Below are 25,813 nucleotides of genomic sequence, written 5' to 3' on the forward strand. Positions count from 1 at the left end.
AAAGGAAGCTAACTTCAAACAAGGGTGTTTCTGTGCTAATTGACTATTTCCAACTTTAAATAATATTGCCTGGGTTGTGGGGGAAACAATAAGAGCCTCTCCCAAACGCTCTGCAGTGGTTTTCCTGCCCTTTTTGGGGACTGATGATTGACTCCCACTCCTTGAATGTCTATGCTTGAATGTCAGTCTTTGCTTGTAACTGCCACCACTTCCTGCAGCAGTGAATTCCATGTATTAATTACTCCTTCACCCAAAGAGTAATTAACACACTGAATTTACTATTGCAGGAAGGGGTGGCAGCTACAAGCACAGACAGTTTCAAGAGAGGTCTGGATAAATTTATGGAGCAGAGGTCCATAAGTGGCTATTAACCACACCTTTTTATAGATGGAATGCTCTGTCTGGGGCAAGTGATGCTCTGTATTCTTGGTGCGTGGGAGTCAACAGTGGGAGGGCTTCTGGAGTTCTGGCCCTGCTAGTGGACCTCCTGATGGTGCCTGGGTTTTGGCCAGTGTGTGACACAGTGTGTTGGACTGGATGGGCCGTTGGACTGATCCAGCAAAACTTCTCTTATGCTATCAATGGTGGCTCGTCTGCCCGAGGATTTCAAAACAATAGGATTGCTCTGCCTTCAAACCCAAGAAGTAATTTATGGAACAATTACCTGAAATGTTTTTGTTGTGATCCCCTGAAAACCCCCCTGGGATATGTGCACACACCCCTACAGGCGTAAGTAGAATTTGGGACTGATAGACAAAGTGCCATGGTACCCACTGCTATTTGCATGCATACAAATAAATTATTTCAACGTTTTGCCACATTTAAATGCAGTCTTTCCTTCACCCTCTCAGGAAAAATACATTATTACAAAACTGCTTTACAATTAAAGGATCTACTTCCGTAACACACTAGATAGCCAAAATGTAACCATCTAGAACTTAGTCAAGGCACAAGGCATTTTGATGACCAGAAAATCTATGCTCTGTCAAGTAACCAGGATGGCAATTCATATAAAATCAGATTATGGCAGAAGATGTTTGTATAGTCTCCAAAGTCAGGTCCTCACATTCAACAGGACGGGACGGTGGCTCAGTGGTAGAGCATCTGCTTGGGAAGTAGAAAGTCCCGGGTTCAATCCCTGGCATCTCCAAAAAAGGGTCCAGACAAATACGTGTGAAAAACCTCAGCTTGAGACCCTGGAGAGCAGGGGAGGGACATTGGCTCAGTGGTAGAGCATCTGCTCGGTAAGCAGAAGGTCCCAGGTTCAATCCCTGGCATCTCCAACTAAAAAGGGTCCAGGCAAATAGGTGTGAAAAATCTCAGCTTGAGGCCCTGGAGAGGCACAGGGAGGGATGGTGGCTCAGTGGTAGAGCATCTGCTTGGTAAGCAGAAGGTCCCAGGTTCAATCCCTGGCATCTCCAAAAAAGGGCCCAGGCAAATAGATGTGAAAAACCTCAGCTTCAGACCCTGGAGAGCCGCTGCCAGTCTGAGTAGACAAGACTGACTTTGATGGACCAAGGAGGGTCTGATTCAGTGTAAGGCAACTTCATATGTTCAACAGAAAAAGGGATGGCAGGGAGCCTCCCCAGTCCCCAGTAGAGTTGATCACTACTATTAGGGCTCACTGAAGTGCCAGGACTAATTCCTGCTCACGTCCCCACTTCATGCATGGAGATATCGTGAGCCTCATACAAAGCAAAACACTATCAACCTAGCGTTCCTTTCTCACCTCACAAACCACAGCAATGTTCTCCTCATCTTGTGCTTCTATTAGCTCAGCAAGGAAGTATTCCCCATACGTTTCTCTCAGCGTATCATTCTGACTTGTGAAGAGAGGAGTGAGGTCATCATGGTCTTCTACTCTAAAACAAAAACAGAAAAGACAGTGTTTTTAAGACTTAATAGGGTCTGAAATTAAACAGATTGCATCCCATTATCCATTCCACTAGAGGAAGCACTCACTCCTTAAGTCAGGGAAGGCTCCTTCTGCAAGAGGAAAGTGCACTAGCAGAGTGGATTTATCGGATCCTAAATGCTGTATCCTAGGGTCAGTTTCCACCAGAGTGTGTGTGTGCGGGGGGGGGGGGGTGCTGATTCCCCTGTCCTACTGCAGACCCCCAGATTATGCCCATGGGGGGTGCAGAGATTTACAGTGGGACAGGAATGCAGAAAAGTCCCATTCTAGAAGCTCCATTCTCCTCACAGTTCTCACCTGTAGCACAGACACAACTACAAGCTGAAGGCATCAACTTTACTGTTAGTTCACCCAATAATCACTGCCAGCATTTTAATTCACAAATTCATTCACTGGCTCCATGAAAACATAATTTTCATTAAAACTATAATTTGTTCATTCTTACCCTCACACCAGGATAAGAAAAAAAGCTGTTAAGAACTAGAACTATTTCTGAGTGATGATATATGATTGCCAACTGGCTAGAGGAAACAATGCCCCATCCTTTTTAAAGAGGCTTAATGGGTGTTATTTAACACACCGTGTGAAAAGCTTCAGCTGCCCATTTCCACATGTCGGACTTCTGTTAAAAGGACAAGACGTTTTTCTCCAGCCCTGCTCAGAAACAAGATACAATTCATTTGATAAATAACATGCCCACACACACCAATAGAAGGAAGCGATTAGTGTTGTTCTAGGATCTGGGAGAACTCCAGGTTAGAACCTTCACACACTGCCACACAAATTTACTGGAGGACCATGGGCCAATCACACTCTCAGCCTAACCTAGCTCACAGATCGTTTTGCAAGAATAAAATGAAAGAAAGATGTAAGCCACTTTGGGCGCTGCTGGGGAGAAAGGTGGGATATAAACAAAGTAAATAAAAATGTTCACTATCCCACCCACCCTCAGCCAGTTCCTTCTACGGTTATAACTAAATATTCCACATTGCAAAGGCCTAAGCCTCATGGTGCAGAGTGGTAAAGCTGCAGTACTGCAGTCCTAAGCTCTGCTCTTGTCCTGAGTTCAATCCCAGTGGAAGCTGGGTTCAGGTATCCAGTTTGAGGTTGACTCAGACTTCCATCCTTCCGAGGTCGGTAAAATGAGTACCCAGCTTGCTGGGGGGAAAGTGTAGATGACTGGGGAAGGCAATGGCAAACCACCCCATAAAAAAGTCTGCCGTGAAAACGTTGTGAAAGCAACGTCACCCCAGAATCGGAAATGACTGGTGCTTGCACAGGGGACTATCTTTATCTTTTAAGCTCCAGTTTATACATTCAGCTGAATCAAGTTTTTCCTGAGCTGCACTACTTCAAACTGTGGGTTGGGGTTTATATGCTTGAACACAAATCACAAATTAAACCTCCATGAGCGCAGAAATACAGCATACAGTTGAAAAAGTTGAATACTTCTCCTTATTATTTTTCTCCATTCAAATAATCTGTATATGGAGAGTATTTCAACAGATAAACTTTAAGAGTAACTTGCACAATGCCACTGGGGAAAAGGGTTTCTCTTTCTGCCAGATAAAAGGAGAAGGAGCAGAGCAGGTGGAAAACACAGGAAAGAAGGGGTACCCTGAACCTCAACTCTCAGCTGCCTCTGTGTCAGAACTGGCAGAACGTCAAACAGAGTCCAAACTTGTTACAAAGTGTAGGCGTTTATTCGAGAACTACAGAGCTGAAGCTACAAGATAACACTGATGCCTAGGCCTGGCATCTAGTTACATTTTATGTGGTTAGGACAGCAACAATAAAACCATCTTTCACACGGGGTACAGACAAGTGTCTCATTCTCAGGGATCGTTATCAGAAGGGAGGATGCATTCCCGCTGTGAAGGCCTATTCGGCCTGGCTTCAAACGGCCATCTGCAGATGTTGACCAGAGGTTATCTGTTACCCTCCAAGGATCACAGGGTGTTTGAAATGCAAAGCATTTGGGTGTTAGTTGCAGAGGCAAAGCGTTATGTGTTAGGGGGAGCCTGCAATATGGAGTCGGTGTGGCTCACAGCATACATGAAAGTTACAAGTTCTGACACTCTGTAAACTTGCCATCAGCATATGTTTCATTAAACTGAATTCAGGAAAGCAAATCAAGAAAGAAAGAAAGACATCATGCTATCCTTGCAGTAAGCAGAATACCTGGCTATTCCATAATTTTTTCCTGTCACTGAAGATTTCTATGTGCAAGCGCAAGGTTTGTTACAAGGTCTAGGGTGACCTCTAGTGGTCACATAACTAGCACACATCCTGCTTGCCAACACGCATCAACATAACGAATGCAAAACCTTTTAGAAGACACACTCTGCAAAACACCTCAGTCCTTTATAGAACAATCCTAAGCAAAGTTACGCCCCTCTAAGCCTGACTTCGGTGGGCTTAGAAGGGGGTAACTAAGCAAATAGTAGACTTGTACATTTCACTGTGATGCACCAGGAATCAAGTTGTGTTAAAGAGAAGCCCAAGAGGAAAACTGTCTTCAAGAGACCTCAGGAAAAAAAAATCTAATTAAATCATCTCTAACAACAGACAAAAATGTTTAGATGCTGTTGCAAAAAGGCAGAGAAGCCGTCAGCATTGCCAAAACAAATTCTGCAATGAGCAGATGGGTACTATTATATGATGAAAGGGCTCAAATTATTTGGACACAATGTAATCATTTGAAGCAGACTGCGGCTGTTTTCATGGACAATGAATCAAATACGGAAAGGGAGATCTGTGCTGAAAAGAACGAGGCAGCATGTGGCTGTTCTGCAGCCATTTTTTTTTCCTGAGGACTTAACAACAGGACAAGAACCATTAGACAACTTTGTCAGAACAAGACTGGTCATCAGCAAAAAATCAAGTTTTACACCACAACGAAGAATGGTGCCTTGACCTTCAAACTACTGTCAGCAATCAAAAGAATAACTGCAGATTTATACCCTGCCTTTCTCTCTGAATCAGAGACTCAGAGCGGCTTACAATCTCCTATATTTTCTCCCTCAACAACAGACACCCTGTGAGGTGGGTGGGGCTGGAGAGGGCTCTCACAGCAGCTGCCCTTTCAAGGGTAGCTCTGCCAGGGCTATGGCTGACCCAAGGCCATTCCAGCAGTTGCATGTGAGGAGTGTGGAATGAAACCCGGTTCTCCCAGATAAGAGTCCACGCACTTAATCACTACACCAAACTGGCTCTCAAGGAAGATAATTTCAAAGAAAGAGAGTATGTTAGGGATGCCAGCCTCCAGGTGGGACCTGGGAATCCCCTGGAATTACAGCTCATCTCCAGACTTCAGAGATCAGCTCTCCTGGTGAAAATGAATGCTCTGGAGGGGGGACGCTGGCACTGTACCCCACTCAGGTCCCGGTCCTCCCCAGGCTCCACTCCCAAATCTACAGTAGTTTCCCAACCTAGATCTGGCAACCTTCAGTATTATGCAGAAACTTGTGCTAGTACAGATGGTTGGAAAAGAACAAGAAACCAGTGGTATACAGAAACATGTTCCCTGGACCCACTGCACTAAAAGAACTATAAGTGAATTATCCAAACTTTTCACTTTCAAGGTTTACAGTTCCTCACCTCTACTTAATATGGTTATTGGCACTGATGTAATTATCATATTGGCCCCTAGTACACCTCCTTTTATTCTGTACTGCGTGCTCATGGACCAATGGATCATAAGCCAACAAATTCGTTATGGTACAGAATAATACAGTCTAAGCAAACAGATTTGATTGGTACAGAAAATAGCCTAATGGTACAGAATAATATAAGTCCAATAATACAAAAACTTAACCAAACAGCCAGCAATGCTGAGTATAAAGTATTAAATATTCTAAGGAAAAGAACAATTAAAAACCATAGATAAAAATTTTGCCACAGTAAGAGTTACATTTTGGCCAGCATCAACCAAAAGCTACTGCCCAATAGTTCATATAATTAGTAAACCACAAACAGCAGCACCCTTTAGAGACTGTGGTAATGTACTTTTTCTGTGTGTCACTCACGACAATGCAAAATTCAGCTGCACTAATGACATCTCCGATAAAGCAACGAACTGCTTAAGACAGGAACCAGAATAAACTGTAACGATGAGCATATTGAGTCGTTCCGCCCAGATGAAGAGAAATCCTGACCAATCCCCTCTTTTGTGATGGCCACAAGCACAGATGGCCACAAGCAGATTAGATAAATTAATGGAGGAGAGGTCCATCAGTGGCTACTAGCAGGGTGTCTAAAGGGAACCTCCATGTTTAGAAGTACAAAACCTCTAAATACAAGCGCTAGCGGGCGACATCAGGAGGTCTTAGTTTCTAAGCCCTACTGTTAGCCCTCCATACTAACTGGTGAGAAACTGGAGGCTAGACTAGCGGGCCACTGGTCTAGTTCAGCAGGGCTTTTCTAATGGTCAAGCACAGAACAGTGCAATTGTCCTCCAGCAACAGCCCCGCCTGCACTGCTGTAGCTTTGTGTGATACTGACATTATTTACACACACACACATCAGGGCCACAGCCTTTTCAGTTCTGGCCCCAACCTGGTGGGACTTTCTGCCAGATTCCATAAGGGCCCTGCAGGACCTTATGCAATTCCACAGGGCCTGTAAGACAGAGATGTTCCAACAGGCTTCTGGTTGAGGACAGCAACAGCTACCATCTTAGCTGGTTAACATCTCTGCTCTCTAGATGCTTATTGCCTCCTTCCTCTGCCTGCAAAGTAGCTGGAAGTTTGAACTAATTATCGCCATCTGATTTTAAAATGTTTTTTTTAAGTATTGATCATTTTATTTGTATGTTTTCTTATAGATTTGAACATCGCCCAGAGCCATGCCATAGCAGGGACTGGGTGATTAATAACAACAACAACAGTAACAACAACAACATGCTTTGAAGTGCTTGAGAAGTAATACAAGCCCCAGCAAAACCTTGGGGAAGGTGGGTTTACAACAGAAATACCCAGGCAGAGGAAGAACTTTATGAATCTGCGGTATTTCTGAGAGTGGCAATAAGAACTATGCTTGAAAATCTTTGCACAAGGTACTTACACCCAGGACACACGCACCCCTCCTGCAAGTGATGCCGTTTCATGTTAAGAAATGTCCCCAATCGAAAAGCTGTGTCCAGACAGGCAAACGGCTGGCATCCCACACACCGTAACCCAACACAATGTGCTGACTGTAGGACAGCCATGAGCTGGTACTCATTTACCCTAACTGAATCAAAAGCAAAGCTAGCCGCAACCTCATGTGACTGCAGTGGTAAAAAGTCACCGTGTGAACAGAGAACGTTTAGTGAATATTCATGTCGTCAGGCAGGCGCAGAGGCTGTTAAGGTACATCGTTCCATGATGGCCGCTATAAATAGCAGTGAATGCGGGGGGACCAGCAAACTTTCTGAGTTATCTGAATGATGTTCTTGGCCTTGTTGGTGGAGAAACAGGCTGGTACTGCCTTTCCCAGCCACATCTTGCTTGTAAGCCGGCTCCCAATTTAGAGTCTGCTGATCTTGTCATGCAGATCCATGATACCGTCAGCCTCCAGATCAGACTACAGTATCGGGTTCCATATGGAGCTACCTTTGAAGATGACTTGGAAGTTACACTTGATTACTGCAATGCAGTCCACCTGGAGCTGCCTTTGAAAATGGCTTGGAAACTACAACTGGTCCAATATGTGACAGCCGTGCAAATGCCAGGAGTTGGTTACAAGGACTGCATCACCCCCATGTTGAAAGGTGTTCACTGGTTACCCAGTTTCCAGGCACAAATCAAAGTGCTGGGTCTTACCTTCACTCCGCTTTCTAAGGCCCTAAATGGCTTGGGACCAGGGTACCCAAAGGACTGTCTCCTCCCATACTGTCCAGCCCTCCAATTAAGATCTGTCTCTCAAGTCCCACTCTGTGCACTTACCTTCAGAGATTAAGTAGGTAACAATTATAAACAGGGCATTTTCTGTGGTAGCACCTCACCTTTGGAATGCCCTTCCTCTTGGGGCTTGCCTAATACCTACTTCACCTTCATTTAGGCACCAGGCTAAAACACCACCTTTTGCCCAGGCTTTTAATTTGGGGTTTCATCTTAAAAGCAAAGGTAAAGGTAGTCCCCTGTGCAAGCACCAGTCGTTTCCAACTCTGGGATGATGTTTCATTATGACGTTATCATGGCAGACCTTTTTATGGGTGGTTTGCCATTGCCTTCCCCAGTAACCTACATTTTTCCCCCAGCAAGCTGGGTACTCATTTTACTGACCTCGGAAGGATGAAAGGCTGAGTCAACCTGGAGCCAGCTACCTAAACCCAGCTTCCACCAGGATCGAACTCAGGTTGTGAGCAGCGAGCTTCGACTGCAGTACTGCAGCTTTACCACTTTGCGCCATGGGGCTCTTACCAGCTTTTTTAATAGTCTGTTTCTGTTTTATGAAGAACTAGGAATAAGGCCCGTGGTGTGCGGAAATACAATGGGCTCTATAAAGATGCTCTGGGTGAGTGCACCCCCTGCTGTCTTCCCACCCGCCCAAGTGAAGGCATTCACTCCCCCCTGACCCCACCTCCAAGGGAGCTGGTGTCTTCATCTGGAGAGCAGTTCTAATTCTGAGAGACCTTCAGCCCTTACCTGGAGACTGACAACAGTAGTTCCCTGGGATGAAATGGCTGGTAACATCAAGGCACCCTGAGGGTGCTGCCAGGCCTAGGGTAGCCAACATCCAGATAGAGCCTGAACAACTGAACTTCAGAGAACACATCTCTCTCCCCATCCTGGAGACAATGACAGCTTTGGAGGGTGGTTTGTATGCCATTCTATTCACCTGAGGCCTCTCCCTTTGCTGACCAACAGCCTGTGTTGCCTAGCAACAGCCTTTGGTAGCACTTTCCAGGTGGCAGGAAACATTCCCAGCTGGGCCAGGTCTCTCTGGCTATTTCGGCAGCCTTTGGAAGCTGCATATGCTGAGGAGACTTTCGTGAGGCCAGAAGCTCTGCAGTCCTTTCTGAGGCCAATTGACAGAGAGGACACAGAGAAGAGTTAGAGATGTGGTTGTCTTTGAGGGAAGACTGCTTCTGGTAGTCTGTTCAACATTTCTGGGCCCGAGTAGGCGAAGCGGGGAAGTCAGCCAATGGGAGCCCAGGAACACTGACCGACATGTGATGAGCCAATTGTTTGTTCCAGAAATATTAGCCAATGGCCATCCTCAATTTGGCCATGGCTAAGAGAATTATTACTATAGATTTTTACATTGCTCATGTCTTATGGCTTGTTTTTAATATTGTAATGTGATCTGAACAGGTGCACTGGTCACCTGTTACTTATATAGTAAACTGATTCAACACTTCATTATCACCTTGAAAGCCCTCTATGGCCTGGGGCCCTCATAACTATTGAACCACATCTCCTGACATACTCTCATGTGCAACTCTGGTCCTCTGATGAACTCTCTTCACTGCACCTTCCCTAGCTGGCCCATTCTGTGAAAGCTAGAATCTACTCTCTAGGACAAAGGTGTCGAACTCATTTCTTATGAGGGCCAGATCTGACATAAATGTCACTTTGTTGGGCCAGGCAATGCATGCCATAAAATGTAACACAAGGTACCAGAAATATAAACTTTATAAAGGTGATTTCAGATGTCGAATGGCAATTGCAGGTGAATGACAATAGCAGGCTTGATTGGATTAGGTGTGATATGCAGAGGGGCAGTAGGCATGGAGATATCAGCATTGGTAATGAGAGGAAACCCAGGTCTCATTTCCATCCAGGAAGATTCAGTCCAGAAGGATGCAAAGAATAAACGGACATAAGTGTGACATTAGAAACTACAACATTCAGTCGCTGACCTAAAAGTAGAAGTGCTCTTACAAAGGAATTTCAAAGGGAGCTTAGAGAGACTGCTGAATTGAAACTGATAATGAAGCTCAAGACAATGCATCCTCCTGGACTGAATTGAGAGCGAGTCTCCTTACCAAAGTATTCTGTTAATCATTTGGCATCTGAAATCACTCCACTCTCCAAGAGATAAAACATTATTAGTCCTAAATCTGCCATTGGAGTGTAACATTGCGCTCTCTCTTTCCTCCCCCTTCATCCCCAAAAGAGAAGCAGCAGCTCTGGAGAAGCAAGCCGGTGGGGAGGTAAGAGACAGACAGACAGACAGAAAAGAAGAAGAGGCAGAGAGACAGACAGAAAGGGAGTGGCAGAAAGAGAGAGGCAGAGGTAGGCTTGTCTTTGTATCTTTCCTGCATGAAGCAGCCACAGAACTCTTTGTGCACCTGTGTGTGAGAGAGAGAGCGAGGGAGGAGGGGAGAGAGGCAAGAGGGAGGAAACAGGAAGCAAAGAGCCACTGAGGGAGCTGGAAGGAAAGCAACATAAAGTACAGCTGCAGCAGTACCCTTGGAAAGGAAGCAGGAGAATGAGGTTGTTTGGGGGCCAGATTTTAGCCCTGCGTGGGCCATATCCATCCAGTGGGCCACACGTTTGACACCCCTGCTCTAGGACTTAAGAACTTATTCCTACAGAAACCTGCCCGGCCACTATAGTCATCTTCTGAGACACTGCTTCAGTCCGCCCCCCCCCCCCGACACACCTTCTGAGATCAAGTGGGTAGCAACCCAAGAGATGACCTTCTTGACTGAAGCACCAAAACTGTGGAACATTCTCCACAAGGATATTCATCTGTCCCCTTCTATCACTGTTGCCCACTGGCAGGTGAGGATTTTGTGTGTGTGTGTGTGTGTCTGGCATTCCCTCAATGATTTCTCCTTCACACCCTATATTTTAATTGAAGTTTCTGTTTTATATATACTGGTTTTTCAGCTCTTTTTGTGATGATTTTTATGCTGCTGTTTTTACTTGTTAGCTACCTAGGTGGCCCAGATTGAGCTAAAAGGTGAGATACCAATCTTGCAAACAGCAATAGTAGGACAGGCCATTTTCCACTGGGTGACTGGGACTATGGTGCAGACATCCAGAATGGGAGGGGGACAGACACCTTTGCTTCCTGCTTTTTGGAAGGCATGCAAGAGTGCTGTCTTTCAGAGAGTTGTGTGAGAGAAGAAGAGTTATTGTAAGAGTAGGTTGTGTTTTGGTGGTAACTTTTGTACACTGTTTTATTTTTCTATTGCAACTTGATGTTGCTTATGAAAGCCATCTTGAGTCAAAAAAGAAAGGTGGGATTTAAATAAAGTTAGTGAGTTAGGTGTCCAGATTAAACTGTCACAATAAAAATCACAGAAGGGTGCAAAGCTATTACCTGGCTTGGCGGATATAGAGCTGTGGACAATAATGATGCCTCTCACACATAAACAGGCTGTATTCCATAGTCACATCTGAATCTGATACCTTCTTCAGTGGCTTAAAAGCACCTGCTAAGTCCATACCTAGAATATAATAAAATAGTTCTGAACACAATACAAGATCTGAAAGCAATGAAGATCAAAATTGGTTAAATGACAGGAAGCAAAAAGCTCTCATCATGGAGAGAAGTACGCAGCGAGGTCTCAAACAAATCACTATTGGCACCGCGTGAGGCAAAGCGCCTCTGGTCTCTCTTCAAGGGTTAATTTGAACAGTAACAGGCCTGGTCCATCCTGCAGGTGTTGCTAGTTGGTCTCTTGGCCTACATGGCTCTTATCTTCAAGGCCAGAGATGCAAATGTGATCAGCTTCTCATGAGAGCCTGTGGTCCATGTGATGGACCACATCACATGGATCAGGGGGAGAACCAGGGGTGATGAGCAGTGTTCCCTCTAAGCTGAGTAAGTGTGAGCCGGCTCACAGATTTTTAGCCTCCAGCTCACACATTTTTGTCTTAGCTCAGGAAGGATGGCCCCATAGCACAATAATTTATGCAGTAGCTCACAACTTTAATGCCAGTAGCTCACAAAGCAGATTTTTACAAACACAAGGAAGACAGAGCGTGGAGAACAGGGAGATACGAAGAAATGGCAAGGGAAGGAAAAGGATGCTACTGGTCATAGATGACTTCCTGCTCTGGTGAATGGAACATCATGTATCCAGGCCTGACCCCCCCCCCTGTCCCAAGAGGTATGTTGCCTATTAGGGTCAAAAACTAAAGATATTATGGACAGAATTCCAAAATCTATCAAACCCACAGAAGGCTACCCATTTGTGATGGTCCTGGTAGGAACCAACGACACAGCCATGAACACCATCAAAAACATTAAGGATGACTATGAGGCTCTCAGGAAGAAGCTGAAAAGAATGGGGGCACGGGTGGTGTTCTCTTCGACCCTTCTTGTTGAGGGAAGGGGAATATGATGGAAACAGATAATAATGGAGGTGAACTACTGGCTGCGTTGGTGGTCCCGGCAGGAGCAATTTGGATTCTGGGACCATGGGCTAGGTTTTCTGGATGATAACCTACTAGCACAAGATGGACTTCACCTATCAAGGTGTGCGAAGAAGGTGTTTGGCAGAAACCTGGAGAGATTCATCAAGAGGACTTTAAACTGGCAGCACAAAGGGAAGGAGATGATCAACACAGGGATCTAAAAGAAGCACAGCAAACAACGGAGGTCTGCCTGGGAGGGCCGAGTCTACCGAAGCAAAAAGGTGCGAGGTTTCAGGTATCTATGTACTAATGCCCAAAGCTTGGGCAATAAGAAGGAAGAGCTTGAGCTTTTAATGCAGACAGAGGGATATTATTTAGTAGGCATTACAAGAGACTTGATGGGATGATTACTATGACTGGAATGTAGTAGTTGGATGGATATGAGTTGTTCAAGAAAAACCAAAAGGGTCGAAGAGGAGGTGGAGTGGCACTGTATGTGAGGAGAGGGTTTGTTTGTCAGGAAATACTGGAGAAGGAGGGCAACAGCCCAGTTCTGGGTAGCAGTGGGTGTGAGCAAGATGGGTGGACCATAAGTTAAATAGGAGCAGCCAGTGTGATGCAGCAGCAAAAAAGGTTGATGCCATCTTAGGATGTATCAACAGAGGCATAACATCCAGATCACAAGATGTCATAGTTTCTCTCTACACTACATTAGTCAGGTGACACCGGGAGTATTGTGTGCAATTCTGGAGGCCTCACTTCAAGAAGGATGTGGATAGAATGGAGCTGGGTGCAGAGGAAAGCAACAAGGATGATCAGGGGCCTGGAGACCAAGCCCTATGAGGAAAGGCTGAGGGACTTGGGAATGTTCAGTCTGGAGAAGAGGAGGCTGAGGGGGGATGCGGTTGCTCTCTGTAAGTATTTGAAGAGCTATCATTTAGAGGAGAGCAGGCAGCTGTTCTGTTGGCAGCAGAGGAGAGGACTTGTAATGACGGGTTTAAATTTAAGGGTGGGAAGGTATTAACTGGATATTAAGAAAAACTTTATCACAGTCAGGGCCGGCCCTAGACTGTCTGGTGCCCTAGGCCGGGGTAACTTTTGGTGCCCCCCCCCCTCCAGCAGAGGGAAGCTGGCCCAGGTCTCACCCTTCACATACGTGCATGGCCTCACCTCCTCCTTGCGAGTCACACCTCTCAACGCACCCCTCACAGATAGCCTGGCTTCCTCATGAGTTGCGGCTCACTTCTCATGCTCCACAAAATACTTATGAGTCATTCCATTTTTTTTTTTTTGTGAAAAAGGCTCAGAGACATCTAGTGGTGGCATGAAGGAAAACACCACTTTCCTTCAAAGCTTAGTGATCAAGACGTAGCAATAAAGCTTCATGTAGTCTCTTCTGCAAAGTCATGATTTGGCACACCCCACAGGCCTGCCCCCTAGGCAAATGCCTAATTTGCTTAGCGGCAAGGCAGGCCATGATTACAGCAAGAGTTGTTCAGCAGTGGAATCAGCTACCTAGAGATGTGGTGAGCTTCCCCTCACTGGCCAACTGGATGAACACTTGTCAGGGATGCTGTAGACTGATCTTGCATTAAGCAGGAAGTTGGACAAGATGGCCTGTATGGCCCCTTCTCATTCTTTGATTATATACAGGATGGTGAAAACCAAGGCTGTGAAGAACTCTAAAAGGACCTCTGCAAACTGGGTGGGGGGGTGGTTGGGTGACAGTGTGGTAAATGAATTTCAGTGCTGATAAGTGTAAGGCAGGGGTGTCCAAACTTGCTTAATTTAAGAGTCACACAGAATAAACACCACATGTTTACGAGACATGTGACATGAACATCAGAACAGAGGGAGGGAGGGAGGGAGGGAGGGAGGGAAGGAAGGAAGGAAGGAAGGAAGGAAGGAAGGAAGGAAGGAAGGAAGGAAGGAAGGAAGGAAGGAAGGAAGGAAGGAAGGAAGGAAGGAAGGAAGGAAGGAAGGAAGGAAGGAAGGAAGGAAGGAAGGAAGGAAGGAATTCTCCAAGTTGTGGGCTGGCTTGGAGAAGTGGTTTAAGGAGAAATGCCTTCTGCAAGCTGGTGAACAGGGTGGTGAAGGCTTCAAGAGCCTGGTGTAAGGTGATGCACATTGGGACATCAAATCCCAACTTGAGCTACAGGCTGATGGGGTTTGAACTCGCTGTGTTTGAGAGGGAAAAAGAACTTGGAACCGTGTCAACCCAGTGTGTTGCAGCAGTGAAAAAGACAAATTCTATGTTAGGAATTATTAGGAAAGGGACTGAGAATAAAATGATATTATAATGCCCTTGTACAGATCTATGGTGTGGCTTCACTTGGAATACTGTGTACATTTCTGGTCATCATATATAAAAAAAGACACTGCATAGCTGGAAGAAGTACAGAGAAGTGCGATCAAGATGATTAAGGTGATGATTAAGGTGACTAAGATGATTCCCTGCAAGGAAAGGCTGAAAGGTCTTTTATAAAAGAGATGAAAAAGGAAGGACATGATAAGAGATTTATAAAACTATGCATGGGGTGGTGACAGCTGACAGAGAAAATTTTCCCTCCTTCTCAAAATACTAGCACTCAAGGGCATCCAATGAAGCTAATGGGCACCTTGTTTAGGAAGGGCAAAAGTTGGTTGAGGACAGCAAGGGAACAGTATAGGACCTGGCACTCTCACATTCCCCCTGGACCCCCCCACCCCAGCAGCTTCTGAATATTAAATTTATATCCTGATTTACATCTGTCTTGACAGCAAGTCTAGAGGATAAATGGATCTGTTGGTTTTGTCTAACTGTTAGAAAGCTGTTTTTGTGGAATTGATCACGATGCATCACTGTTTCTTGGTATAAAATATCAAACTAAAGCACTGCTTGTTCAGGCTGTTCAGATATTTTGCTCAACTTTTATATTCTGTGTTTATCAAATAGAATCTGCTAAAAGCCCCTGACATTGACAGACCAGTGATCTGAATCAGAATAAGGCAGCTTCATATAATCACATGTACAAGAAGATACCCCTCCCCTGGTTGCTTTATAACTATGGTCCAGACCTACCACTGGAAGCAGGAGACGGGTCAGCTGATAACCTCTTATACAATTTCCAAGAATATACTGAAGCAAGTGCCCTGACGTGTATTTGCACTAGCAATTTCAAGAAATAAAATGTGCCGGGGAACTTAAGCAGTCCACATACCTTCCGTTACCATCCCTCAAAGACAGACTGTGATCCAAGACCAAAATATCCATTAGAACGACCCTTGGCACTTACCGTGAGGGGTCCTTCTCCTAAGAGGACAGGAGGACATCTTTTGATTGGACGGTGTTTCCCACCGTCCAATCAGGGAGGCAGGAATCTTAAAAAACTTCCCCTTCCTGTGGATGTGGGAACCACCCTCCTTCCAGTTCGGGTGACTCCGAGAAGCAGTAAAAAACTCTTGCAACCATCGCTGCTATGAAAAAAGGTGAGCTAACTGGTGGTCGGTACAAAAACTTGGCATGAGCCTCCCAAACCGACTGAAATAAACTCATATAGAAACTGAGAAAAAAACAGGTAAACTACAGGTAGCCTGTGTTAAAGAGTAATCAACAGCTGTAGATGAGACTACAGGAGAAGAAGTTAGATCCAGACACATAAAAGATAGATGCTGCCCGAGGTAGGAGGATAGAAGAAGGGGAGGGCAAGATGTCCTCCTGTCCTCTTAGGAGAAGGACCCCTCACGGTAAGTGCCAAGGGTCGTTCTCCCTAAGAGGCGGAGGACATCTTGGGTGCTCCCATAGCAGTATGTCATACAGGGTGGGATCGTCCTACTCAGGCAGCACGTGTTGCAGGATTCGTCTGCCAAAGGCTGCGTCCGCCGACGCATATGCGTTCAACTTATAGTGTCGGATGAAAGTGGAGATAGATGACCACGTAGCTGCCTTGCACACATCCTCTATGGAGGCATTCCTGTTGAAGGCAGCATTGGTGGCCGCACTCCTGGTTGAGTGTGCAGTGATCCCTGGTGGTACGTGAAGGTTTAACGCCTTATACGCCTCCGATACACACTGCTTGATGGCGTAGCTAATTGCTGATTTGGACATCTTCTGTCCCAGTCTAGGAGCCGCTATATTAATGAACATGAAGTCTGATTTTCGGATAGATTCAGTTCTTGTAAGATAGACCTTAATTGCTCTTCGCACGTCTAAGGTATGCCATGCGCGCTCCTTGGGATGCTTGGGATCCGGACAGAAGGATGGTAAGTTGATCTCTTGACTCTGATGGAATCTAGAAGAGACCTTCGGTTGGAAGGTAGGGTCCGGATAGAGGATCACCTTGTCCTTGTGGAACACACACAGTTCCCTCTTAACCGATAAGGCCCCGATCTCTGAGACTCTTCTGGCCGATGTTATTGCCACCAGAAAGATGGTCTTCATACGCCTGAACTTTAGGGATACAGAACTTAAGGGCTCGAAAGGAGGACCTGTTAGGGCCGAGAGTACCAGGTTCAATCACCAGGTAGGAAACCGATGTACTTGTGGTGGAGAACTCATGGAGGCTCCTCTAAGGAAGCGTCGAATATGGGGGTGAGATGAGAGGTTCACGCCGTCCACCTGCTGGAGAACTGAGGATAAGGCTGCCACCTGACGTTTGAGGGTAGCTGGCTTCAATCCAGAATGGAGACCGTCCTGAAGGAACTGCAGGATCTTGGGGACAGAAGGATGCAATGGGTCCACGGCTTTTCTCCGACATCATCTGTGGAAGGCTTTCCAGGACATGTCGTAGATCCGCGTTGTGGAGCTTTTTCTGGATGCTAGGATGGTGTTCGTCACGTCACTTGCATAACCAAGATCTAGGAGAGAGCGCCGTTCAGCCTCCAAGCGGTCAACCTCAGCCAGTCTGGATGAGGATGCCACACCGGGCCCTGTAACAGCATGTCTGGCCAGATTGGTAAGTGAAGCGGTTCCGCTACTGACATCTGTTGGATTGATGAGAACCAGTGACGTCGCGGCCACCAGGGAGCAACCAGAATGACGTCGGCCCTTAGCAGCCTGATCCTTCTGAGCAACCTCGGAATGATCGGGATTGGGGGAAAGGTGTAAAGAAGGCCTTGCGGCCAGGGAGAAGTTAATGCGTCCGTGGCCTCCACTTGGTAGTGGTAGTACCTCGTGTGGAATCGAGGAAGCTGGTGGTTCTGAGAAGACGCAAAGAGGTCCAACACCGGCGGGCCGAAGCGTGTCACTATCGTTAAGAAAAGCTTCTTGTTGAGAGACCACTCTCCCGATTCAATGCTCTCCCGGCTGAGCCAGTCCGCCTTGATATTGCAAGTCCCCTTGATATGCTCCGCCCTTATGGACTTTAGATGACTCTCCGCCCATTCGAACAGTTTCACGGCCTCCTTGTGAAGGGAAGTCGACCTGGACCCCCCTTGATTGTTTAAATAAGCCTTGGCAGCGATATTGTCCGTTCGAACTAGGACATGCCTCCCGGTCACCTGGTTCTGAAAGTACAGGAGAGCCAGTCGAATGGCACGGAGTCCCAGAAGGTTGATGGGAAGACTCGCCTCCTCGGTTGTCCACTGGCCCTGGGTAGGTATCTCGTTGAGGATCACCCCCCAACCTGAAAGGCTGGCATCTGAAAAGGGCTGTATTTCCTTCTCTACGAGGAACGTTCTCCCCTGACACAGGTTGTGGTCCTTCGTCCACCACAGGAGACTCTCCTTGACCTTCTTGGGAACAGTCAACGACATAGGGCGCTTCTCCATGATCTGGATCTGATAAGGGCGCAAAAAACATCTGAAGTTGTCTGGTGTGAAAGCGGCCCCATTGAAGCGCCTCTAGATTTGAGACTAGAAGACCCATAAGTCGTGCCAGGGTCTGGAGAGATGACAATGGTTCCCGCACTATCTGGAGCACCAAAGCCTTGGTCCTCAGTATCTTTTCTTCTGGGAGGAAAACAGAGTCCTTGTGTCGATGACCATACCCAGATGTTGTAGCCTCTGGGACGGCTGTAAATGACTCTTGGGAATGTTGATTATGAACCCGTGTTGTTGAAGACAGGATATGGTGTGTATAACGTCCTGCTCCGCACTCTCCCTCGACGAGGATCTTATCAGCAGGTCATCGAGGTAAGGGTGCACATGCAACCCTCTCTGTCTGAGGATTGCTATCAGGTTCACCAACACCTTGGTGAACACCCGCGGTGCCGTCGCCAGGCCGAAAGGTAAGGCTCTGAATTGGTAGTGAGTCCCATTTACGCAAAAAACGAAGAAACTTGTGATGTACTGGGAGGATTGGAATGTGCAGATATGCCTCTGTTAGGTCCAGAGAAGACATGTAGTCCTGATGGTGCGGGAACTCCGTTATAGATTTGATGGACTCCATCCTGAAGTGACGGAGGTTGATATATCTGTTTAAAAATTTCAGGTCTAGAATCGCTCTCCAGTCCCCGTTTTTCTTGGGCACCGTGAAGAAGACGGAATAGACGCCTTGACATCTCTGCAATGGAGGAACAGGCTCTATCGCTGCAATTTCCAGCAAATGTTGAATTGCTTTGAGGGTGATGCTTTTTCGTTCTGGGTTTCAGCGAAGAGGACACACCAAGTAACGATCCCAAGGTGCCCTTTTGAATTCTATGGGGTAACGATTTCCAACGTCCAAGCATCGACCCTCGAGGCCGCCCACGCCTGCTGGAAGTGTAGTAGACGGCCCCCCACTGGAATAGAATTCCAGTCATGCTTTGTTGGCTTTGGGGCCCTTCTCGAATTTGTCGGACCTATCGGGCTGATTCCTCTGGAACCGGGAATTGGAGAAGCCCTTTCGGAAACTCTGTTTGGACTGTCCCCAGGTTGTTCTTCTGAAGTCCTGTTTTGGTTTGGAGAAGCTGGAGGAGGCACGAAAGGAACCAGACCCGAAGCTTCTCTTATCGGAGCGGCACAGATACTTGGGCATGGCCTTTTTCTTATCCCGTGTTTCCACCAGGATCTTATCCAGGGCGTCTCCAAATAGCTTTTCTCCCTGGAATGGGTATGCTGACACGATGGACTTCGAGTGCATGTCTGCCAGCCAAGCCCGGAGCCATAACCCCCGCCTTGCTACGGTGCTTGATGCCATTGCTCTAGCGGAGAAGGTGAGGGCATCCAATGAAGCATCCGCTGGAAATTCGGAGGCCCTAAGGAGTCTGCTGGTACCTTCCAGGACCCGTTTATCCAGGTCTGGCAGTAGCTGGGTAAGCCGTCTTATCCAGACGATAGCTGCTCTGGAAACTATAGAGGTGGCCGCAGCTGCCTTGATGGCCAGAGCCATAGCTTCGTGGCTCCTCTTCAAGGCCAAGTCTATCTTTTTGTCCCAGTTGTCTCGCACCGAGCCATGGCCATCCTCAGCTAACAGACCGTGTGACTGTAAGGCTGCGATTGGTGCATCCACCAATGGTACTTGCAGCATATCGTTAGCAAAAGCAGGTAATTCATAGAGCTTCTTGATAGAATTGGGTAACCTGTCTGTTGGTACTAGGTTTGGCCCACTCAGATTTCCAACTGACGCTCAAAGAACTCAGGGAAGGGAAAAACCTTTTCAGAGGTTCTGAATCTGGGGAAAAAACTCCGTATTTCCCTTGGGTTTGTTTTTGGGGTTGGCTAGTGGGTGGGGAGACTCCTGCTCCTCGGGTGATGTTTGTAAGTCTAGAGCAGACAGCACCTTGGCTAAAAGAGGTTGGAACTCTTCTGCCTTGAAAAACCGTGATGAGGGTTCCGGAACTGCAACATCCTCTATCTCCTCATCAGATAAGAATTCGCCCTCCTCCCGATCTCCCCCATAGGAATCATGAGAGTGGGTCTCAGAAATGGATCTTTCGCTCTCCATCTGGTCACAGGGCAGAGGTTTCTTTGAAGCCCTATGGTGGCTGGAGCTACCTCTGGACCTCTTTGGAGAAGGTGATCTGGAGGAGGAACTGGACCTGGGGGACCTGGGTCTCCTATGGCCAGATGCCCTGACTGCTGCCCCCACCATCTGCTTTATTGATTCAAGAAACTCAGTAAAAAAAGGAGGGTCCCATAAAGGGTACGTTACCCAAGCCCGACTGGGGCTGGCAGGTCTGCGTGGCTTCCAGCGCAGGTTGGATCACATCTGCGACTGAGTCTCCCGCCAGGAGGTTGGCATCGGGACGTTCCTGCGTCTGGAAGCTGCATGGCTGAGGTCTGTCCCCGTTTCGCGCCTTTTTGCGCTCCCCAAGATGGCCGCCGCCAGTGGGGAAGAGCCCTGACGAGGAAGCCTCCTCCGCAGCTGGGGAAGACCAGCGCCGCCTGCGTTCGCCTTTGGGTTTCTCGCCCCTACAGGGCACGTTGCCGGTAGCCGAGGCAAGCTTAGAAGTCATGCCGGCTCCGGAGGCGGGCCTCTCGGTTCCGCGCCAGGCGTCAGGAACCAGGTCGTCGTCCATGAACGCGTCTCTTGACCGACGCGTCATTTTCCCTCTCCTCTGCGGCTTGAATGCTGTGCGCTCGGCCGCGGCTTGAGTTTAAACAGCCGCGCCGTTTCTGAAGCGCTGAAGAAAGTGGGGGGGGGGGGGGGGAAGGAGGCAGAGAAGCTGAGAGGGACTGAAGGACGGATTGAAAGGCAGAAAAAAAGATCTGAGGTAGAATATCAGGAGATGAACAACAAGGTAGGAACTGAGGGGAAAGAAAAAGTATCTCTTTTTTTTTTTTTTTTTTAAAGAGATAGGCAAGTAATGAGAAAGGGTAGGAACCTAGCCTAAACGCTGCTACTCCCTGTCGAGGCAGGAAATAAACTGGAAGGAGGGTGGTTCCCACATCCACAGGAAGGGGAAGTTTTTTAAGATTCCTGCCTCCCTGATTGGACGGTGGGAAACACCGTCCAATCAAAAGATGTCCTCCGCCTCTTAGGGAGAAGGAACTCTGCACTTCTTTTCCCCCAGGTTTTTTTTTCTCAAGGAACAAGTTCAACTGGCTCCTTTTTATCTTTTCATCACAAATAAGAAGACTGTTAGGGGAGGGAATGGATTTTGAGCAGCCTTACCTAAATTCTCGTGACTTGGTATGAAGAGAAGTATGAAGTGTAGTTCTGGTATGGTTATAAAGACAGTCCTGAATTAAAATGGTACAAGTAATTAAAATGAACAAACAACACTTTTTTCAAAGATTTCAACACTTTTTTCAATTAGGCTTAAAAAAATCTTTTCAATCCTTGAATTATCCATTTCAAATCCACATGGGCAACAAGTTAGGGTAAACAGGTAGGCATTTTCACTTCTGAAACTTCAAATTATGTTGCTTAATTCTATGCTGCGAATCAGCATTTAAAAAACAATAATAGGTTCTTGAAACCAGGCAGAAATCAAGAAGTTCCAGAAGAGGGCTTGGGGGAAAAAGACCTGACCTCTGGATAAAGTAACAAATATGCATACTTAATCATGTGTCAAATCTATCACTTTCCTATAAACTGGAGGTTTTCCTTAGAGAGAACATAAATTTTGCCCACTCACAGCTGCTTTCAAATCAAGTTCGCCTGATTGGATTGATCAGTTTTATTAGACAGTTCTTCTGCATCCCAAGGAAAGCAATTGTTTTCTCCTGTTTTACAGATTTTTTTTTAGGCTGCTTGGTAGCTGTTTTATGCTGTTTTTATGCCCCTGCCTTGTTTTTAATATTGATAATTTATATTGGCTTTTATGGTACTGTTTTTATTCACAAGCCACCTTAAGAATGTCTCTGGAGGGACAGCATATATGTTATCAAATAAGCCAACCAACAGTTCATTGACAGAGTGGTATCATTGTCAAGTATGTGCTTAACCCTGTTAAAATCTTAAGCATGTGTGCTAGGACGCAGGATTTAAAAGACAAGCCCAGCATCAAACAAAGTTACAGGAGGCTGCTGCAAACAGCACCTAACGAAGAAGCATGGAATATGAATATTAAACGACCTTGTCCTTTCACACTAGCAGATGTCTCCAGACGCCTTGCATTGAACATAAAAGTGACTGTGTCATTTGGGAAATTCATGGTGTTGTTAAGAAAAGAGATTGGTTCAGATTGACTTAAGGTTAATTTTCACATCCCTTTTTGGACGTTTTAAGACTTTTATGCCAGGTTGAATTTTGACACACCAGCCTGATACCCCAATTTAAAATAACAGTAATTTTAGTGAACAGCTCTTAGATGCAAAATCTGAAGTGGGTCTGCAAAAAAGGCTATTCTGGCTCAAAACCAAACCTCCAAGAAATGAGGATGAGTGCTCAAGCTTAGCCCACTTACTTGCCACCAGCAGCTACATTACACAGCTCTTCTAGCCAGTTTGGTGTAGTGGTTAAGCGCGTGGACTCTTATCTGGGAGATCCGGGTTTGATTCCCCACTCTTCCCCTTGCAGCTGCTGGAATGGCCTTGGGTCAGCCATAGCTCTCTTATCTGGGAGAACCGGGTTTGATTCCCCACTCTTCCCCTTGCAGCTGCTGGAATGGCCTTGGGTCAGCCATAGCTCTCTTATCTGGGAGATCCGGGTTTGATTCCCCACTCTTCCCCTTGCAGCTGCTGGAATGGCCTTGGGTCAGCCATAGCTCTCTTATCTGGGAAAACCGGGTTTGATTCCCCACTCTTCCCTTTGCAGCTGCTGGAATGGCCTTGGGTCAGCCATAGCTCTGGCAGAGGTTGTCCTTGAAAGGGCAGCTGCTATGAGAGCCCTCTCAGCCCCACCCACCTCACAGGGTGTCTGTTGTGGGGGAAGAAAATATAGGAGATTGTAAGCCGCTCTGAGTCTCTGATTCAGGGAGAAGGGCAGGGTATAAATCTGCAATTCTTCTTCTTCTAGCCCGTCACTGTGTTGGTTAACACACTTGTGAGAATTAAATCAGAGGCAAAGGATCTTGTGTTTATGCAACATCCCCTGCTTGCTGAGTGCAAGAACTTGCAAGCGAAAAATTAACTTGAAAGGGCCTTACAAAAATATGCTGGTTTTTCTTGGGTTTTCATTTTAACTATCTGCCTGCCAGGTTCCCCACAGCTGTCCCCATACTCACTTCATCATTTCATGAGAATAGTGAACTGCACGGTCATCAGTTGCTACAAACAGATGCAGAAACAGCGTATTTAAAGGCTGCGAACAAAAGATACAAAGACATTCAAACGATCCTTTCGGAAAATAAAACTGCCATTTATCATACGTGCTGATCCTGTGAAACACAGATAAAATTATTTATATTTATAAATATCAGGCTCAAGGCAATGTCTTGCCATAGCTAAATTAAGGACAACCACTTGCAGATCACTGTTCCGCAGGGACTCCAGTGCACACAACTCCCGGGCACATTGTTCACTTCAGCACCAGGGACAGCTCAGAGCCAAGCAGCTGCTGCAGGACAAGGACCCTGCTTAGGAGCAAATATGAGATTCCCAGTCCCAAATTTACTTATGACGTACACAGCAAGGCTGGACATTTATATGAGAGAAGAGGCAGACAGATTAGTTATGTGGACTTCACCTCCCACCTGCTGTGGTTTCTTCTTTGCCACCTGCATATTTATAACCGCTGTTCTCCTAGCTTGTGAGACCAGGTATCCCACTTCAAGGTATCCCACCTTGAACAGTTCCGCAGGGCCTGTAAAACAGCCCTCTTCCGGCTGGCATACAACTGACTGATACCGGGATGCCTGAATATTTAAACTTACGAACATCAGAATATTGAACACTGGAATACTTGAAGAACTGACTTAAGGAAGAGGTAGCATAGCATAGTAGTATATTGATGTGAGTGTTATGTATTTTATTGTATAATCATTAATGTATTTTAAACTGATTTACTGTTAGCATTCTGTATTGTAAGCCGCCCTGAGCCCGCCTTGGTGGGGTAGGGCGGCATATAAATCGAACAAATAAATAAATGTGGGGAGAGAAGCTTAGAGACTAACAATGTTTATTTCAATATGATTTTTTGTGAGTCACAGCCCACTAACAGAGAGAGCTATGACTCATGGAAGCTCATACCTCAATAAATGTTGTTAGTCTATAAGCTGCTACTGGACTCGTGTTTTATTCTTCCCCAAGCCACACCTCTTCTTAACTGCACTTTAATGATTATCCAGCTTCCAAAGTCAGGAGGGTACCATACTGCCAAGAAGAAAATTGCTTTGAAAATGTCTGTACATGATTTCAATTTAAAAATCAGGAAGCCTGTCTGGTCTACTCAGCTAATTCTTGAATGATGCTATCGAAGGATAGATCAGATCCACTTGGTAAATGATAAATCTAATACCTAAATGTAGTCTTGTGTAAACCAGGCTCTAAGACAGGGATTTCTGAGGGCTCCCCTCCTCTTCCCTGAAGACAGGCATAGAAAGTGTGAAAAGGATGACTGAGCAGAGATATTTCCCTAGGAATCAAAGCCAACAGAACAGAGATCCTCTAATGCATTCAAGGGTGCATTCTATGCTTATACAAGTCAGAAAAATGGTGCATTCTTCATTCTCCAAGAGAAGTTTGAAAAGGGAACCCTAGGACTGTGGCATGAAAATGAAACAAGTTGCATTTGGGGAAGAAAAACTATTATTCTGTATTCACCATACAACACACCATTAATACATGTAAGAGGGAATGAGATTTTTCAAAATGGTCTGCAGTTTGACCTTATGTCTATTTCCCGCAGCAAAGACACCTGCAAATAAAAATCTGAAGGAAAAAATGTTCCCTACTTACCGTGCACCTGCCCTCATTATAAGTTTTTTGTAAGAGGCTTTCCCAGGAGGGGGGATCACCACAATTCCAGTTGGGATAGTCCAAAAACAAAGCATGAGCAACGGCTGCATTATTCTGGTTGATTAAGGTCACTGCAAGATTCGCTGTTTCTCTGTAAAACAAACGTTTGCTTGATTCAGTTTTAGAACATTCACACCCCACTCAAATGGTTCCAGGAGTGACTTTATCGTAGCCGTATACTTACAAAAGATAAATGACATTAATCCTGCCAAATAGTCTTTCTGTCATATAGTTAATGTGATGGATGATAGCAGGAATATCAAGGGATTCTGTTCTCCTCGCAGTGAACACATCAGAAGGTGTTGTTGAAACTGATATTGTTGCAGGAGATAATGAAGACATTGTACGGACTATAGAAAAACAGAAAATATTTGCTATTCGTTTGAAATAAAATACATTGCTGAAAACAAGCAAAAAAAGAAATGTGTACAAATATTTTCCATCCATCCATCCAGCCATCATTTTATTTATATCCCGCCCTCCCCACCGAAGAAGGCTCAGGGCGGCTAACAACATGAATCAATACATTAAATTATGCAGTGATATTAAAAACAAAAGTATTTAACAATTGATTAAAATTCTAAAATTCAAACATTAATAAATTAATAAAATTAGTATGTTGGTGCTATCACAATGGATGGTACATTTATTTAGCAGTTTCTCTGTTTAGTCGGTGAAGGCCATCCAAAAAAGGGTGGCCTTGCAGGCCCTGCGGAACTGTTCAAAATCCCGCAGGGCCCGCATATCTTCTGGAAGCTGGTTGCATAGCTGTGGGGCCACAACAGAGAAGGCCCGAGTACGGGTACTCTGTAGTTTTACCTCTTTCGGCCTGGAAAGTAGAGCTTGCTGTTAACCAGGA

The 25,813-nt window shown here is 46.0% G+C and overlaps 2 protein-coding genes across 2 annotated transcripts in view; one reads left to right on the forward strand and one right to left on the reverse strand.

Moving 5' to 3' along the window:
* CFAP61 (cilia and flagella associated protein 61) overlaps window positions 1-25,300 on the reverse strand; it is a 297,694-nt gene extending 272,394 nt beyond the window's left edge. The window contains exons 1-6 of the mRNA XM_060253782.1: window positions 25,139-25,300; window positions 24,895-25,045; window positions 23,223-23,299; window positions 21,227-21,294; window positions 11,174-11,300; window positions 1,730-1,862 (exon numbers count right to left, since the gene is read on the reverse strand). Coding sequence (XP_060109765.1) covers window positions 1,730-1,862; window positions 11,174-11,300; window positions 21,227-21,294; window positions 23,223-23,299; window positions 24,895-25,045; window positions 25,139-25,296 — 714 coding nt within the window. The 5' untranslated portion in view covers window positions 25,297-25,300. The remainder of the gene's footprint in view (window positions 1-1,729; window positions 1,863-11,173; window positions 11,301-21,226; window positions 21,295-23,222; window positions 23,300-24,894; window positions 25,046-25,138) is intronic.
* The window catches only part of CRNKL1 (crooked neck pre-mRNA splicing factor 1), an 85,148-nt gene that overhangs the window by 28,279 nt on the left and 31,056 nt on the right, over window positions 1-25,813 (forward strand). The gene's annotated exons all lie outside the window — the stretch shown is intronic.

Source organism: Heteronotia binoei, chromosome 14 (assembly GCF_032191835.1).
Source record: "Heteronotia binoei isolate CCM8104 ecotype False Entrance Well chromosome 14, APGP_CSIRO_Hbin_v1, whole genome shotgun sequence".
Lineage (NCBI taxonomy): Eukaryota > Metazoa > Chordata > Lepidosauria > Squamata > Gekkonidae > Heteronotia > Heteronotia binoei.